The sequence below is a fragment of the Anabrus simplex genome, chromosome 1, assembly GCF_040414725.1.
Source record: "Anabrus simplex isolate iqAnaSimp1 chromosome 1, ASM4041472v1, whole genome shotgun sequence".
NCBI classification, from domain to species: Eukaryota; Metazoa; Arthropoda; class Insecta; order Orthoptera; family Tettigoniidae; genus Anabrus; species Anabrus simplex.
The window spans coordinates 511,955,302-511,974,891 of record NC_090265.1 but is presented as its reverse complement, the minus strand read 5'-3'; the positions used below and the strand labels follow the sequence as shown (position 1 = coordinate 511,974,891).

At 37.7% G+C, this 19,590-nt stretch overlaps 1 protein-coding gene across 5 annotated transcripts in view; it reads right to left on the bottom strand.

The window, feature by feature from the left end:
* The window catches only part of LOC136857044 (uncharacterized), a 572,347-nt gene that overhangs the window by 101,778 nt on the left and 450,979 nt on the right, over window positions 1–19,590 (bottom strand). For all 5 annotated transcript variants that reach the window (XM_067135398.2, XM_067135399.2, XM_067135400.2 and 2 more), the window contains one exon: window positions 5,714–6,331. In XM_067135398.2, coding sequence (XP_066991499.2) covers window positions 5,714–6,331 — 618 coding nt within the window. The remainder of the gene's footprint in view (window positions 1–5,713; window positions 6,332–19,590) is intronic.

Below are 19,590 nucleotides of genomic sequence, written 5' to 3'. Positions count from 1 at the left end.
GTTATTTTGAACCAACTTGTCCTGCCAATTTGTGTTTGCACGCAACTACAACATTCCTTATACAATGCCATGATCATTTTTATTAATCCCTGTCCAATTCCTTTTTGCACCAGACTGTCCCAAACTTTCGTCCTAGGGACACTGTCATATGCCTTTTCAATATCAGTGAATGTCATCACCATATCATTCCCATACTCCCAATGCTTTTCCATTAGTTGTCTCATAATGAAAATGGACTATTGTTGATCTTCCACTTCTGAAACCAAACTGATTTTCCTGTATCTGTTTCTCAACCCTCAACCTTATTCTACTTTCCAGTATCCTTTCCATTATCTTAGCAACATGGGATATATTAGAGTAATTCCCCTGTAGTTCTTCAAAACTTTCTTATCACCTTTCTTGAAAATTGGGATGATTATTCCTTTTTGCCAATCCTCAGGGACCTCCTTATTCTCCCAGACATTCCTGAGAACCCGATATGTCCACTGCAGGCCTACAGCTCCAGCTGCCTTTATCATCTCCATTGAAATTTCATCTATTCCAGCAGTTTTTCCATTCTTCATCTTTCTTACTGCCATTTCAATTTCATTCATTGTAATTTTTTCATCCATTTCTTTGTCAACTAATTGCCTTTCCTGGTCGTCCATTGAATGACCGTCATCCGTTCTTGTGTTCAGCAGCTTCTGAAAATACTCCCTCCATCTATTTCTTATTTCTTCTGGCTTTGTTAAAATTATGCCACCTTCATCCTTCACAAATCTGGTGTTTACTTGATCTCTCTTTTTGTTTCTTAAGATACCATACAGTAATTTCTTGCTGCCCTGCATATCATCTCTCAATTTCTGTCTGAATAAGGCCCAGCTTTTCCTCTTTTCTTCCTCCACTACTTTCTTGGCCAAATTCTTTGCCTCCACATATTTTCTTCTACTTTCTTCAGTCTTAGATGTTTTCGATGCTTTCCATGATATTTTCTTTTCCTTCACTTTAATCTTTACCCTATCATTCCACCAGTGTGTTTCTTTGTCCTTCACATTTCCTGATGTTCTACCACACACCTTTTCTGCACATCCAACCAGTGCTTCCTTAAATCTTTTCCATTCCTCTTCAACATTCCCCACGTCTGTCCTGGGTACCAAGGGTATTATTTCCCTTTGAAATTCTTCTTGTATGCTTTTCTCCTTCAACTTCCATACTTTAATTCTTTTCTCTCTTCTTAATTGGGGTTTTTCAATCTTTCCAACTTTCAATTTTCCTATCACAACTCTATGATCTCCACCAAAGGCTTCTTCAGTCATGGCTGTTACATCTACAAGGTTCCTCCAGTGTTCTTTCTCTATGATTATATAATCAATCATGGTCTTTGTTCGTCTGTCTCCCCAGCCATACCTTGTAATCTTCTGACTGTTCTTCTTCCTAAACCAGGTGTTTCCAACAATCATTTGATTCCTCATGCAAAAATCCACCAACAACTCGCCTTCTGGATTTACATTTCCATATCCAAAGGGCCCTACAACATCTTCCTTTCCTTGTCTTTCCATTCCGACTTGTGCATTTAGATCTCCCATCAATAGTACTTCCAAGTACCAAGATAATGGATTAAATGTACTGACCCCTTACATTCGTCAGATGGTTGCCTGGGTGTCCAAGAAAACCTACTAAAAAAATGTGAAATGACCCAGATGAGAGGGTGTCTATGTAGTTCAATGCTAGTCAATGCTGCCCTTTCTCAATATCTGCAGATATAATGGGTCTTAGGGATCGCGTACACTATCTCCAATCATGAAACAATGTACCAAAGACCAGCTGTAAGCTGAATGAGAGTCACCTAATGGGTGAAAGGAGGAAGTATGAGGTGATACAAGATATTGTAGCAACATTTGAGGGGTTCGGGTGTAAAACATGGTGACATATTAGTGCTTTCGAGTTACTGGGAAGACAAACATTTACAAAAATATAACTACACATTTAGAACAGTCAGCAATTTAATATTAGTCTTACTGTTTAATTGAACTTTGCATAAGGCAATGCTAGTAATATCATACACAAAGTATTCTTTTTTATCTTTGAAAAACACTAATATCAACCAGTAGAAAACACTGAAAATGGTAGATATAACGTTACACAGGCTTGTGGTATACACTTATCAGAACTACTATTTACTTACATCCATGGGATGGGGTCTCTAGCATACAACTGGAAGAGTACACCTGAAGCTTTCGAGGAACTGCACTTGTCAACCTCGTTGTTGTAATTATATAGATCCCATTTCCCCACTATGCGATTCTGATACGTACTTTATTCCTACAGTAGATCTGAAGTTAAAAAATACTGTCACAGCATTTCTGACTTTAAACTTGTCTCCGGAAGATGTTGATGGAGTTTGATTGAAATTTCACCTGCATGTGAGAAATCTTAAAGAACTCATCTATAGTCATTCGGTGCAGAGTCATTGGATTCTTTTTCTGACACTTGGCCAAAACATGTTCCCATTCTGTAGGTCAAAATACATATTCACAGGGAATTTGTAGACTTCTCTTGGTGTCTAGTACTTGTACGCAACCTTGAAGATAGACATTCTGAAGATCATAATTTTCCATATGCAAAAAGTTCTGAACAATGTCGGTTCTGCCATCTTGTTGCAATTTTCTCAACTTTTTTTGTTGCTGATTCAAACCCCTGTTTCTTTTTCTGCCCATCTATCTGCTTTAGCGTCCGTGTCATCAGTGACAGGATCAATCAACAAAAAACACCATTTATAAACAACGAATTTATAATTAAAATTATTTTTTCACAATAAAAATCTTAATTTCAAACCTGCACAAAATTTTATGCAATCTATCCTTTTCCGGAATGTAATATGGTCACACCGTGCAAGAATAACATGGTATCTACAGCAGATAGCTCAATGCATGTACAACATCATAACTGCACTAGATACCACCATATACTTGCAAACTGGAAAAGTGAGGTTATAAAATCATCTTACCTCTATTTGTTGTGTTCATTTCCATTGTTCTCTGTCTGATAGACTGGGTCTTTATCAGAAACATCACAGTCTTAATCACTCACTAGAAGCTGTTATAGCATTGCAGCAATGCACACTTCCTTTTCCCTATCAAACTCAAACTTCATGCTAACAGTCATTTTGTCTCACATACCATGCCTTATATGCACTGTTTTGAAGTTACCAGGAAAAATGAGTCTGTATACTGCTACCATCTGTTGAAATATCAAAAAACTAACCATTCCTTTCAAACAAGAAAGTCAGATACCATGTTTCACGTTCAATATCTCAATATTGCCAATATTGTCACTAACCATGTTTTAAACTCAAACCCCTCATTTGTGCCATTTCTTACTGCAATATCTATAGAAAGGGATCCAATGACTGACCATCACTGTGTGAGAAGTTTCCCCAGAGAAATTTATGTTTGTTGTAGGATATGGTTATGTTGAAAAGTAGGAGATTTATAGATTTATCAACAATGCCTCATGCTTCTAGATGAACATTACTAACCTGATTTTCTGAGATTATAGGTCTATACATTTTATCGGCGACACCACACAGATCCTCCAGAATTTATCAATCACATGGAGAGGAAGAAAATATAACCCGTGATATTTGATTTACAGACATACCATTGAAGAGCTCAAGTGACATCTTAAATATAGCCACCATATACAAACTGTAGAATTACTCGAAAATTTGGAAATAGGAGTGGTACAAAATGCCCATTCTCCATCCCAAAAACATTTTACAATGGGGATCGACCAATTGTCAACAGAAAATCTATCAAGTGAACCCTGGTATTGCCTAAAGGATACTTAAACTTGAGTATCAACTACATCTATAGATTTTGGGATGCAGAGATGCTGGAATGTTGTCCCACAGGATTTATTTTATGTGCACGTAGATCTATTGACACAAGGCAGAACTGAGATCTAGCAGTTACGATCAAAGCTGCTTGTGTTTTAACTCATTTCTGCTTGAAGCGGAAGGTTTGAGCTTTTGAACGATATACCTTGATCCCTATTTCGATAGAGTTTTGTCACTGAAATTAGAGTATTTCATGGAATGTTTTATCTCTGCTATCTGCCAACTACTATGCACACTTATTGCATTACACCTTCATTTCCTCTCGGGGAAGAACCTGGCTGTCAACAGAATCATAAATTCTATCTATTCAGGGCTCTCTTTAGACTTTTTTTTTTCAGTCATTTTTCCTTATCACACGCTGTCTTGCATTCCGTCGGTATTGAGTGGAGAAAGCTTTTATAAACAAGTGTGAATTATCGAGCTTGGAAATAGAGGATGGTTTTGAACAGTTGAGTGGTTCTGATGAAATTTTGTTATATTCGCATGGGGTTTTGAGTGATGTGGTTGACATCGCTGTACGCAAAGTACTCTGTTCGGAATGGATACAACTGATAGTGCGCAAAATAGCAATCTGCATATCACTGCTAACACATTTCGGTGGGTAAACATGTCTAATTACATGGGTCAAATAGAACAGTTTATAGGGAACCCAGGACCTCAGAATGAAGCAGCTGGGGAACATGATGGTGTGACGGTCTTTAACACGTTCTTTACAGACGAGTTAGTGGAACTAATAGTTTATGAAACTAATTTATATGCAGAGCAAAGAATCCGATATAAGGTCTTATTACCACTTTGTTCCAGAATGCGGGATTGGAAACCAGTCACAAAGGATGCGATATACGTTGCGATTGCTCTTTATACGCTAATGGTAATAATATGAAAGCCTACGCTACGAAGCTATTTTTCTAAAAGCTCTATTGTGCCTATGCCAATTTTTGGGTCAGTTATTTCAATGGATATAGTTGAATCAATTAGTAATTTTATGCATTTAACAACAATGAGGCACTTTATACATACAAGGGAACCTCCAAACGTTTAAAATATCATCCAATTTTGTCGTGTGGTACAAACAGAAAATTCGGAGAGAGACAGCGTTTCGGTGTCCAGACTGCGAAGTAGGTTTCTGCATTGAGGGATGCCTTAAGACGTTCCACACCAAACTCAACTCTTAAGGTAAGACAGCATCATATTTTCCAAAAGAATGGAGTTTTCAAAAACATGCATGTGAAAGTTTTATTAAAATCCGTAAAATAGTACCAAAGCTGTGTTGCTTTGAATAAAGCCTTGCATGAATCTGGTTAAACACCATGCTCAGAACTCCTCCCGCAGCACAGAGACGACCGGGCATTTAAATCCACCACTCCGAAAGGTTAAGGTAACACCACAATAAAAGATTTCTATTGTTTTCATGGATGCAGTATTTTTGGATCTGTCTCTTGTCACAGGTCAGATTACAATGTACTTCCACTGAAATATTATTTGTAACACCAACAGTATGGAAGCTACTACGGTATAGGTGGAGGTGAATAAATATACTCAGAACATGATTAGTGTGATCTGAACACTATGAGAGGGTTTACTTATGGGGCCAGTCATGCTTCAGTGGCCTTTATTGCCATTTCACCATCTCCAAATAACCTTTGGTTGCATTATTTGAAGATCATACCAGCCTCCAAGCTGATGACAGACAGACAGACAGACAGACAGACAGACAGACAGACAGACAGACAGGACAGACAGACACCACATATGAATAATACTCTGCACAATATTTCAATAATTCCTCAAATTTAAATTGCAGTAACCGACACTGTAAAGTAAATAGAAAATTACCTTTTGTGGGAGCCCCATTGGTCTCCAACTCGTCCTTCATTCTCCCAGTATCCACCACGATAACATTTGAACCATTTACAGCCTGCCCATACCCTGGGAGCCGATTATTACTACCCATGGTTGTAGGTGCTGCAATAATTGTAGTTGAAGCATTTGTAGGTGTAATAGACACTGGAGGCTTGGGATTCTCAGCGGCTTTGAGTTGAGCTTTCTTCTGTGCAGCTGCCGTTGGGCCATCAACTTTTGTGATGGTAATGCCTGGAGGTAACTTAAGGTTCTCAAGACTAAAGGAACGCGATGCAGGTGGCACACGACTAGCTGTAGCAGGCACCTCTGCTGGAAGGACACTGTTCACCTGAGAAGTCTGTAATGGTACTGGTTTACTTGCCACTTTTGAATTAGGAAGGGTAGCAGAGTTCTTTGCCACATTCTTTGCACTGGAATGATTGGATTTATTGTTTGTAGACACATTGTTCTGTTGTGAACTAACATTTCCTTTACTGTTCTTTTTCTTTTTACTGTTGCTGGAATTACTAGGATTGTTATTACCACCAGTCTTGGGTACTTGACCTGAGGTTTGTTGGTTCCCAGGCTTCGATTCCTCTTGCGATTGACAAACTAGACAAGGAAAAAATCAAACCAGTTTAAGTTCTGATTGAGAGAGAGAGAGAGAGAGAGAGAGAGAGAGAGAAAGAAACATTTCTGACGTGGGCCGTCATAAATATAACACTGAGCTGTAAAAATTAAATTTACCTACTTTTAACACACATATAAAACCATTTAATGAATAATCAAAGAACATTCCATTATACAGTAGAAGTCTGTTATAACAAGAATTCGTAACTGTGAAAAACTGACTTGCTATAGCGGATTGTCGCTACAGTCAAACCTTGTCAGTGCATTCCTCATTAAGACATTTTCCCCCACTTCGCACGTTGAGAACTCGGAAGTTCTGATTCTCATCATATTAAATCTATATAGAAAATACCTCACTTATCATGTCACGAATTTTTGCTATTACCGCTTAGTATGATCACATTTTCCCTAGCCCTGAAAATGTTGTCATCCCTTGTTGAAGGAACACGAGTTCCAACTCTGGGTAAGAGCTCACGCCGCAGTTGCGTGATAACGGGAAAAGGCCTTGAATTCATGAACTTCACAGGATAAAATGAACATTTGGGGACCAAGCCATGAGCTTCAGAAATGCTCAGTTTTGCTTGCCGGTTAGCAGAGAAACTGCAGAATAACTCAATGAGCCTGTTTGTGTTTGTATTTTGCATTTCATTCAGAAGTTAGAAATGTATTTCGTGTTTAAATGTACAGTAAAGGGTAGTGAATATTTGCCACTCGATAGCCTACATTTGGAACATAGTCGTGTGAAGATGACCAGCGTGGTGCATATTTGTCTCATTATAGCCTAATTATGGAAACTGGAAAATTGTGAAATTCCTTACTAATGAAGACAAAATTAAAGTCTGTCAGCAGGTCAACTGGCATCCACATCTTTAAGTGCGCAGAGTTGGCATGAATGTTGAAACTCGCAGCTTCCAATTTTAACTCGATCACTTGAATCGGACTTGGTTGCTCAAAGTTTTGTTTGATTCAAAATGGGGGCCAAAGTCATTCTGTTGCAGTCTCACATGGTCGTATATAACCTCCAATTAATTGTATAAGTGTGTAATCAGATAAATAATGTTTGATAACCAACTTGTCCGAAATAAAAAGCTTCTACTAACATTTGTTTCAGAAAGAGAGTTATCTGCAATAATACTCTATTTTTATGGAAGCCATTCAAATTCTTTCACAATAGCTGCTTGGTGTTTTTAACACTTTTCAGTGCATTACTATTATTTAATAAGCCCCAGCAGAAAAAGTTTTCATATTTGTTCTATCATGTTTTTCACACCTTTTAATACGCTCTTCTCGTGGTGTTTTAACTCTACAAACGGATATAACGAAAAATCCCCTGATGTAGGAAAAAGTCTTATCAAATATTTCCATATCCATGTTAGATAGTTTTTATTTGTGTATTCAGTAGTACATCTTCCCACTTAACACCTTTTCCTTCCCCCCTGCAGAAACGTCTTAACGAGGTTTTACTGTACTGTATATCCAATTTTTTTGTAAAATTCGGGGAAAAATCCCATACACATTAAAATCAGTATGAAACGGCAATCACCTTGTTCAAAACTTGCATTTTTGGGGATGATATCTACAATACGGCTTACTTGTTTGTTATTTTTCAAAATCCGATACTATGTGAAAGTGGATGATGTTTAATTTCATTCTAAAAAAAATTAAAAAAAAAAAAATTAAAAAATTTTTGCATCACTCCAGAGGCCTCTGTGGCAAACGTTTCTGTTTTCTCCTTCAAACAGCGTCACCTAACCTAACCGTATATGTATCATGAAAATATTTCAAGCGAAGATAGAAAAATGATTACCCCCTCACTACAAATTTTCATGGTAATAACCTTTCCAAATTTAACTGGATGCGAGAAAATATAAACTATCCTCTGAAATCAGTGAAGTTATCTGCAGTTTCTTGGGGTGTATCACATTCTTTGTAACTCTTGTAACTCTTAAAGTTTTTGAGTCTGTCGGAAACTCAAAAATCAAAATCTCTTTATTTGCAAATGAGGTGTCTACCTCGGTGGCAAATGGTACACTAAAATACATTATTGTCAAGCACTAAATATTAAATTAACAAGAGAAGAAAATTTTTCCTATAATACAATATTATACAATTTATGCTAACAATGTTTTCTATTAAACACACAGCTCATCCTTAAAAAATTTATATTGTTTACAAAATTCTAATTATAATATCTCCTGTACTACTTACAAAATATAGTCAACTGATATACAGTATGTGGAATTGCTTCAAATGATACTATAAAACTGGTATAACATTAATATTTACATTGCATTTATTTATTTACTATGTTTTTTTTACCCGTTCTGGATCCTAAGTAGCATAACGACCTGCTGCGTCTTAACCAGAGCCCCTTTTGCCACCACTTTTCAGAGTTCCTGAAGGGCCTTCACAGCTACCGTAGCGGTCCCAGGGCCCTCGAAGTCCCCACTGTACTTCACCCCTACAGGCAGTCCCCTACTTTGGCTGTCCAAACTCCTTAGACCAGGGGATGGAATTAATTTATTCACACACATTTTTTTTTTATTTACAATAACCTGCACCGGTCGAATGCCCTCTAACACTTCATTTATTTTCTCTGTTGCTGTTTATTCTCTTCTTGAATATCTGTACAGATTTTGGAAAAGGATCAAACACTACCCCTGGTAAACTGCTCCACTCCTTCACACCCTTCCCAATGAATGAAAATTTACCCCAATCGCTTCTGCTAAAATTCCTTCTAATTTTATATTTGTGGTCAGTCCTGCCGATATAATTATTTTCCAACTGAAGCCTCTCACGGATATCTCCCCATGCTTCTTCTCCTGTATAGGCTCTATATAATCCTGTAAGTCTACTTTTCTCCCTTCTCTTACTTAAAGTTTCCCACCCAAGTTCCTTTAACATTTCTGATACACTACTCTTTCTCCTGAAATCCCCTGTTACAAATCTTGCTGCTTTCCTCTGCACACTATCTATTTCTTTTATTAGGTATTCTTGGTGAGGATCCCAAACACTGTTTGCATATTCCAACAATGGACGAACCATACTCAAGTAACTTTTTTCTTTTAATTCTTTGTTGCATCCTTTAAGTAGCCTCATTATGACATGTAATGATCTGTATGCTTTCCCAACAATGTCATCAATATGACCCTTCCAGTGCAAATTACTTTCAAATCTCACACCTAAGTATTTGCACTTGCCATCTTTTGCGATAACTACCTCATCCAAAGTATATTCAAATTCAGTTTTAAAGCTCCTGTTTGTAAAAGTTGTAACAGTTGATTTGCCTCCATTAACCTTCATATTATTTTCTTCAACCCATTGTTGGATACTTTCAAGGTCCCTTTGTAATTCTGAACAATCCTCAATGTTGTTTATTTCTCTATAAACAATTATGTCATCTGCATACAATCTTATTTTTGATGTTATATCGTTCCCTAAATCATTTGCGTATATTAAGAAAAGTAACGGACCGATTATACTACCCTGTGCAATTCCCTTCCAAACTTTCTCTTCCTGCGATACATTATTTCCTACTTTGACTTTCTGAACCCTTGTATTTAGAAATGCTTTTATCCAACGTGTAACCCTTACGTCCAATCCTATTCCCTCCAATTTCTTTAATAATATTCCATGTTCCACTCTATCAAAGGCTTTGGAAAGATCTATGGCTATGCAATCTAACTGACCTCCTGAATCCAACTGATCTGATATGTCCTGCTGAAATCCCACCAGTTGTGCCTCACAAGAAAATTTCTTTCTAAATCCATACTGGCTCCTCATGAACCAATTTTTATCATCACATATCCCTCTGATGTACTTCGATATTAAACTCTCCAGAATTTTACAAACTATACTGGTCAGGCTGATTGGTCTATAGTTCTCTGGTTTCCTTTTATCACCCTTTCCTTTATAAATTGGTATTATTATAGATTCCTTCCATTCCTTTGGTATTACACTATTATTTATGACATAGTCAAAGAGAAATTTTAAATAAGGCACTATGTACCACCCCATTGTCTTTAATACCTCCCCAGTAATTTGATCACTTCCTGCAGCTTTTCCTTGCTGAAGCAGTTGGATTTCTCTGAAAATATCTTCGTTTGTGAATGAGAAGCTTCTTGTTTCCCTCTGTCTCTCTCCCTCTCTATCTTCTGTTTCGGTTTCCAACTCTTGACAATCATCTACTGAAACTCTAAATTCCCTACTAAATAGGTTTGCTTTCTCAGTATCTGTTAAATAGTGTTCACCCCCTTCTCCCACCATTGTAGGAATTTGGACTCCTTTTCCTTTTTGATTCCTGATATATGAATACAGCTTTTTCCATTTCCCTTTGTGGTCATTACCCTCTTGAAGTATGCCATTCATATAATTCTCTTTTGCTTCCTTTTTCACTCTATTCAGTTCCCTCATTAGCTGTTTTCTAGTTTCTCTACTCTCCCTACCCTCTTTGATTTTCCTGTTTACTATTCTACATTTTCTTTTTAATTTTCTTATTTCCCTTGTATAATAAACAGGGTCTGAGGTCATTTTACCCTTCTTAACAGGTACAAATCTCTTCTCTCCTTCCCAAATAATTCCTTTAAATTTAGCCCAAAGTGTATCCACGTTACTCCCTTCACTTATCCAACAACTGAATTGTGATTTAAGGTAAGTCCCAAATTCATCAACTTTAGTATTTCTGTACAATTTCTTGTCTTGTGTAACCCTCTTATTAAGCCTTTTTGGTACGAGTCCTACATCCATTATTACAGCCTTATGGTCTCCTATTCCTTCAATTACCTCAGTTTTATCAACAATTTCCCATGGTTTAACCAAGAATACATCTAGTAAGTTATTGAGACGAGTCGGTTCTTGTACTACTTGTGTAAATCCTCCCTCCCAAATTAACTTATTTGCCAGTTTCTGTTCATGGGCTTCACTTGCAGCTCCTTTCCATTCAACTTCAGGCAAATTTAGATCTCCCCCAATTATTACCATATCATTATTATTGTTTTTATGAGTATAATCTATTATTTTTTCAAAGATTTCCCTTTCCTCTCTTCCAGGCCTGTATGTTCCTATAATTCCCACCTCCTTCATATTATCACAAACTAATTTTATCCCTAATATTTCATCCCTTTCATCGGTAAACCATTCATGTGAACAGTAAGTTTCCTTCACCAGAATAAACACCCCCCCTCCCTTTTTATCTCCTCGGTCTCTATGATAGACTGTGTACCCTTCTGGAAATACTTCTCTATTACCCACCCCTTCTTTCAACCACGATTCCACTCCTATCACCACATCAGTCTCATAAGATTCCATCAATGTACCGAATTTTAATTGTTTATTTACTACACTCTGACAGTTTACCAAGAGCAATCTCAGACCCCCTTCCTGCCTAAAACTTGACTGTTGCAATTAATTTCAGTATACAAAATTAAGCAATCGTTTACTTCAGCTTTTATTTATAACGAGTTAACAATTGCTCTCGACCATGTCATTTACACATGTATTATGAAAACGTGGCATCCTCTTTCATTTTGAATTTTGCTTTAGAGAACAGCAGTTGATGGGTATTACTGAACGACGCCGACAGTCGACGAGAGGTCTCACAAGTGTACATAGTGAGAAAACAACACATTCAATGATCAATCACATTTTGTGGCAAATATTTCAGTTTTCTAATTCAAACAGAGTCACCTAACCTAACCTCCGAAATTCAACAGACGTGAGAAAATATAACCTAACCTTTGAAATCAGTGATGCGCTCTGCCATACCTTGAGGTGTATATCATTCTTTCTTAATTTCTGTATCGAGTATTAAAATTAAGTGATCATTTATTTACCCTCTACTTCTAATGAGTTAACAACTGCTATCAACCACGTTATTCAAGTATTTATTACAAAAACATCTCTTTAATTTCTGATTTTCTTTACGGGATGGCAGTTGACGTGTATTACTAATCAACTTCAACATCACCTTCAAATGTTGACAAGAGAACTTGCAAGTGCACGTGGCGAGAAAACGATACCATACCGAAGATGATTGACTGCATTTTGTGGCAAAAGTTCCAGTTTTCTTAATCAAACAGTGTCACCTAACCTAACTTACCCATACTATATGTATCATGAAAACATATTTCAAGTGCCAGGAGAGAAATGATAACCTTCTCACTATAAATGTGCACGACAATAGCCTTTGCAAAATTTAACTTTTTTTTTTTTTTTTGCTAGGGGCTTTACGTCGCACCGACACAGATAGGTCTTTTGGCGACGATGGGATAGGAAAGGCCTAGGAGTTGGAAGGAAGCGGCCGTGGCCTTAATTAAGGTACAGCCCCAGCATTTGCCTGGTGTGAAAATGGGAAACCACGGAAAACCATCTTCAGGGCTGCCGATAGTGGGATTCGAACCTACTATCTCCCGGATGCAAGCTCACAGCCACGCGCCTCTACGCGCACGGCCAACTCGCCCGGTAAAATTTAACTAGACGTGATAAAATATAAACTAATTTCTAAAATCAATGATGTACTCTAACCATATCTCGTGGTGTATCCAATTTTTACTTATTTGCAGTTTTTAGCATCGAATTAAGCAATCGTTTACTTCAACCTTTATTTTTAACGAGTTAACAACTGCTATCGGACACATTATTTACGCATTTATTGCCTAATTTCCTTTACCTAACAGCAGTCTACGGGTATTACTAATGAACTCCGACATCACCTTCGAATGTCTATGAGAGAGCTCATTAGTAGACATAGCGAGGAAATACCAAAGATGATCGATCGCATGCAATGTAATGGTTGGGTGGATAAATTTGGCAACGGAAAAAATCATGCATGCTTCATCGCTCATAATAACAGATGCGTCAGTGATTGTGCTCTTGCTGTAACCGAAGGATAATACACAGTTTAATATAGGAATTTTGAAGGGACAGACAAAATCTGACATAACGGAGTTCTTGTTATATGCTGTACTTGCTATAGCGGACTTCTACTGTATCTTAATGACCCTTGAACATTATTTTAAAACAGTTGTATAAATAGAATAAATCACTCCTCAAAATGGTAACAAAGAAGTTCAGACTACTTGAACTTCGTCACAAGCTACAGAAGAGCGAATACTGTATAACTGTCTTGTAACTAACATTCAAAAGAATCTTTTTGCCTGCAACAGAAAGAGGGAAGATAATTACACAGTGAATGCCTTGTTCTTAGGGACGATTAATTCTTAAAATTGTTTTCGATGTCTGCAAGTTTAATTTGTGTAATTATACAGTCTGTAGTTAATAGTGGCTTCAATGAAATGAGTCTGCCTCGATTTCAACACCAAGGTAAAAATTAAAGAGATAAGTGATAAAGATAAATTGATAAATTTAAGATAGAAAAATTACACACAAGTTTTTAAAATTTGAAAAAAAAAGGCAGAAATTAAGTGTCAGTGGTTGAATGGAAGCAGTCCAATAAAAAAAAACAAAAAAAAAACATAGGGCACAAGTTTACAGAACATTATATAAGAGTGGGTCTGGTTTTTTTAGTGCATGGGGGAGGGGGCAGGTCAAGAGTATCAGGAACCATTCTGGGAGTGGGGAGTTTTAAATTTACAGAACGGCTTGCTGGTCGATTCAGAGAAAGACATTATATTACCGTATTTATTTTCAGCAGTGTTTGTAGAGAATTGGCATATGAAATCGAGGAATGTTCGGCAGGGTGGACTGAGGAAGTTCATGGTTAAATGGTGGGTTGTGATCAAAGTTGGTGCAAACACGGGTGTAAAAAAATAAAGAAAAAAATTATTTGCTTAACGTAGCACAACACAGATTGATCTCAGGACAAGTGATGGGACAGGACAGGGCTAAGAATGGGAAGGAATCGACCATAGCCTTGATTAATGTAAAGCCCCTGCATTTGCCTGGGGTGAAAATGGCAAGTGTTCTTTTTTTTTAAAACCAGGCATTACCTAATAATACAGTTTAGCCTAAAGGTGAAAAATGCTCACGAGGTTAACTTTCAAAAAGCACCTGACCAAGTTTTTATAACCGAGAAGGTGGGAAATTGTGATTGGAATTGCTACTAGACAACAGTCTATTAAAAAACATCTCCATAAACAATCATCCAGTGCTTTAGAATGGCAAGCAGTCACGGACGACCACTTCAATAACGGAAGATTGGCCGAATGGACTTAATGTAAGGATGCAGAAGCAGAATAGGCATATTATTTGTTCCTGAACAATGCAATATGTTACCCGTACCTGGAACTACTGTATGTAGATTTTACATGGTTTCTCCCCAACAAAACAAGTAACTCAACCAATGGACCCAGGAAATCCAAAGCATGAAAGTGAAATACCAAAAATTTGTAATGGAATCTATAATTGCAACTAAGGACTATGCTTTCTCTTCTTCAAAGCTTGTAAGGTCTAATTTAGTAATGGGGGGGGGGTACTGCAGTCTAGATTGCAGAATCCATTAAACAGCTCTTGAAAGAAACTGATGCGCTGTTTCAGAAAGGTAGGGATGATTGCGTATGCTGAAGTACAGTGGAATCCCGTTAGAACATTCTCAGCAACATGTTTTCCGAATGATAAAAGTCCAGGTTACAATTGCACTAAATATATATAAAATGTTGTTTTAGCAAGTTTAGATGCTCCCGCTTACTATGTTCAAATTTTGATGTCCCTAATTTCAATATTTTGCCCATTCCTTGCACATTTATCAGTCCAGTTGGACCTGCAGCCAATGACATACACGCACCTTAGTCATGCGATATGTGTTAGCGAGATAGAGAAGGCTTAATTACCCTTACAGACAGCAGGGGTCCTGTATTTTATTTAGTAAACATTGGAGCATGCCCTGGAGCAATGATAGACTCTCTTTTTCAAGACATCTCATATGTTCGGGTTTCTCTGCTAGCATTCAGAAACGTGAGTCTGGAGAACAGCTGCTGTCTGTTTACCTTCACATCTCTTCATTTTGCACATTATTTGACCAAGGAGTATTCATACTGTTATCTTGTTACGAAGGAAGCTTTTAAGTTACATTCGACTAGTATTTAGCTGCTTTTATACTCGACCATGGTTAACCACGACTACCTACAAATGTAGTTTAAAGCATCGTCCCATTAAATTCTACCATAGTAGTCTTCACTTCTAATGTCATACAGACAACAGTATTGCACACAAAGTACTGGAAATTTTAAAACTTTATTACAATTCCATCTCGACAGTATGAGTTTTCCTATAACTGCAAACCACCAAGAAAACTTTAGAACAGCTTATCACTAAACCAAGTTCGAGCGCTGTCGGTTCAGATCATATCACTTCTGCTAAAGTTAAGTGAATGTTTCAGCTTGGCACAGTAATGCAACAGAAAACTCATTATCAGTTTAACAGCATGTGTGGTCTCAAAAGAATCATCAACTTGGCATTATCAATAGATTTGCAATGGAGAACAGAAGTATGGCAAATAACTGAGAAAAACAGAAAATCTTTCAAGAAGTCTCAAAATCCAAATATGAAGTGTATGGATTTAGCACAGAAATTAAATATTCCTCCGTCAACTTTAAATACGACTGTTGGTGAATGTCAACTGATTGAAACTGCCTTTAAAGGGGAAAGAGATTAAAGAAAACTTAATGGTAGAGGTCAGTTTCAGAATCCTGCAGCCAGGCCCACCGCGCAGCACTTCAAACCCATGGGCTCCGGCAGCCCAGAACATGCAGTGCCGCTCTCTTCTGACGCGGCCGCGTACTGGCCCACAGCACTGGTCTCATACAGCCCACCGCAGTCCGCCGCCGCACTGGGCGGGCTCAGTAGAATAACCTTGAGTACTTCTTCACAAGAACATGTGCCCCATGCACAACGAAATGCTCACGTCACACTACTATTCGGATCACTCACTCTACGAATTTCCGTATGCTAATAACATATTTCAAAGTAGGCTAATCACATTTTGAACTTAAACGGTAGAGATTTCTCTTGCACTGTAATAATAATAATAATAATAATAATAATAATAATAATAATAATAATTGAAAACAAACAGAAACTTTATTATAAATTAATATTCGTCTGCAATTGACATCAAGTTAACTGAAAATGAATCTAAATAACACGATGCATATTCATAGGACATGTGTTAAGGGACTGAAAAGAATTGAAAAAGCAGGTGAATTTTTAAAATGAGTACCGGAATATCTACAGTGTATGTAAGAAACCTTACGTTACAGACATGGAACTTGGTACTTGGCATGTCCGTTGAAAATAAAGAAACGTGTATTTTTTGTTTTAGGAAAATCCAGTTAGGTGGGGTGTGGAAGAAGAGGTGATAAGGGGGTTGAACTCTTTATGCGGATACTTATTTATATCTCAATATCTGAAGGTGTAAACAGATGTGGAAATATGTATTTGGAATCTCCTTTGAAAATAAAGAACTTTTTTTTTTTTTAATTGACAGAAGATGTTCTCACGTGTACAGTTCTATGTCGCATGGTCATCTTAGCCCCAAAAGGCAATACCACAAACGTGGTTTACAAAGAGTTTCTGAGGTAGATGAAACTCAGTTTTTCATTGAGGTTTTATACTTTACGGATTTTCGTACGTCTTAGTACAGTACCGAGGAACGATTAGTTTTATCAAATTACGAAATCCACGCGAGATGCAGCGGGTAACTGCTAGTGTGTACATGAAGTTCACCACAGAATATCCTTCCCATCAGCGTCAACTGCAGGCTTGAATACCAACCAAATACGACTTATGTCTAGGATCCGGTTCAGAAGTCTTGTAGGTGCAGTTTTTTGTTCGTTTGTTTCTTCTTTTTTACTTTTATTTTTATTTACTTCTCGTTTTTTGCCATGGTTTCTTTTCTTTTGGAACTACAGTCCACATTCATTTCCGATAACAGGATAGATGGTGAAGTCAAACTGAAAATAACAGCAAACTTGATTGTCTTCACTCGACCGCAATGAAACGCACTCCGCTGACAGGCAGTACACTGTACACATTGAAGCAGTCAGCCCATAGAACTACAACAGCACTGTCCTTGGCTCACCGCGTATGAATGACATAGCGCTGGCCCAGACCGGCCAGTGTAATGAAGTCATGGGCTTCGTATGTTGGAGCTATTCAAAGCCCATTGCAATCTATTGCCGAAGCAGCTCATGGGCTGGGCCTCGCTGCAGGAGTCTGGTCAGTTTAAATTAACAGAAGTTCTTCAAAAGTGGTTTGTACAAGAGCAAGCTTCAAATTACGGCAAAATATAGCCGATAGCAGATGATAGCCAAGCAGGCATCAATTTTTGATAAAGAGAAAGTCTCTCATAGTGCATTGGCACTGCCGGTGGCTCCAAGTAGCCTACGCGGTGGCTTCCACGGTATGCAGTAGCCAGTGTCTTGGTAGGTGTGCTGGGTACTAACTGATGAGCCCAACCTAGCACACGAGGGCGAAACGCTGGCAATCAGGAATGAGTTACCTGGAAAATCAATAATATGTCCAATAACGGACCATTTATATTGGTATATTTCCACATCTCTGCAAAAACCTGGTCTTCTCCACACGCTTTGTAATTCATGCATTTCCTTAGGCACTGTTTCAAATTATTTTGCTGTAGGTGGGTTTATATTTTCTGGTTTAGTTTTTATTGGGGTAAGTATATCAATTAATAAGAGCTTTTAGGTTTATCACTGCTCTAGAGCTTGTTAAATGCTTCCGCAATGATTTCTGCGTTCTCCTTATTGTTATGTGCTATATTTTCATTTTTTTCAACAATATTGTAGGTTGGGGGGGGGGGGTTGTATTTTTGCAACTGTTTACCTAAGGCTTTATAATAATTCAAAGAATAGAACGAATTATGCTGGCTCCCCTGTGCAAGTCCTTTATTCATTGTATTACTGTACCGAATGCATTCTAGATGTCCTGTACTTGCGTGGAAAGTGCCCGACACCCTTAAAACATTGTGGCTTATGGTACTTCCCTATGATGAGGTCTCCTATAAAACCATAAGTCTGTTTGGGCCCGACATTAACAAAAAAAACAAGGCAGTTTCATTGGCATTGACAATATTGTTCGGTGTGTACGAACTGATTATATGAGTCACACTTTTTTGCCAACTGACGGCATCACCAGTGTTCGCGGATTCTGCTTCTCTGCAAACTGCTTCCTACGTGATATTGTGGTGTTCCTTAAAACTGATGTTAGTGTAATAGACTAAGGGCCGTTTTCTCCAAATTAGATTAAACTAGGATTATTTTAATCTGGTTTTAATCCGTGTTTAAACGAACATTCCTTTTCCCCACATTGGTTTAAACTTAGTTCAAAGTTAAACCTTCTATATTATAGGTTTATATTCAGCCTACTTGACATTTTATCAGCGTATCTGCGATTTTCCTAGTAGAAGGGTTAGTTTTGACTACCAGTACTGCAGTACTTAAATAGAAAACGTAGGGTACTAAAATTAGAACGTAGTATTAGCATTCGAAAAATGGAAGAATTTATTGAAGTCAATGATTAAAATTTTGATGTGCAAGTGAGGTTAAGAAGATGCATTCAACAAAAGTTTTTAATGTTGGAAAATCGGATGAAAGGGAGTTTTTTTGATGGAATTATAATTCATAAACAAACAACAAGGATTGTCTAGTATCAAAGAAGGATTCATTTAAAACAGCAACTGCATGAAATAATGTTATTTCGCTAGAAGCAATGATTTGGGTTGCTTTAAGATATTATGCAGCAAACATTTTTCTCATTAACAACGGGAACCACAGACCTTGAACTGCAGTCTCCTCATAATATCATATAAACTACCGTAGGTGGCATGAATACTGTAATATGAAGCATACAAATATTCATACATAAGTGGTGTGATAAATCTGCTGTCCGGGCGGTGTTAGATGGCTGTGGTCGTTAAAGCGTTAGGTCAGCATCGTCCAAAGCCGTGATTAGACGGTTCGAATCCGGTTGGTCGAAAATATTTTTACCATCAGAATGTTGGCCGGCATGGTAGGAAAGGTGGTGGTATACAATTTCTAATGGCTTGACTGCGTGTCAAAAGCCTGGATTCAATCCCGAACCTCTCTTCTGTGTTTATATGGAGTGGGGGCATTGACGTTCTTGACGATTCGTCTGTCGGATGGTGACGCTATGCACCGAGTAGAGCCCTTGGTGCTATTTGGATAGCAGTGGGCTATGTCGACACCGGGCTTTACCCTCCCCATTCCTAATAACAATAATACCGTTTCTACTCGTGATGGGACATTCGA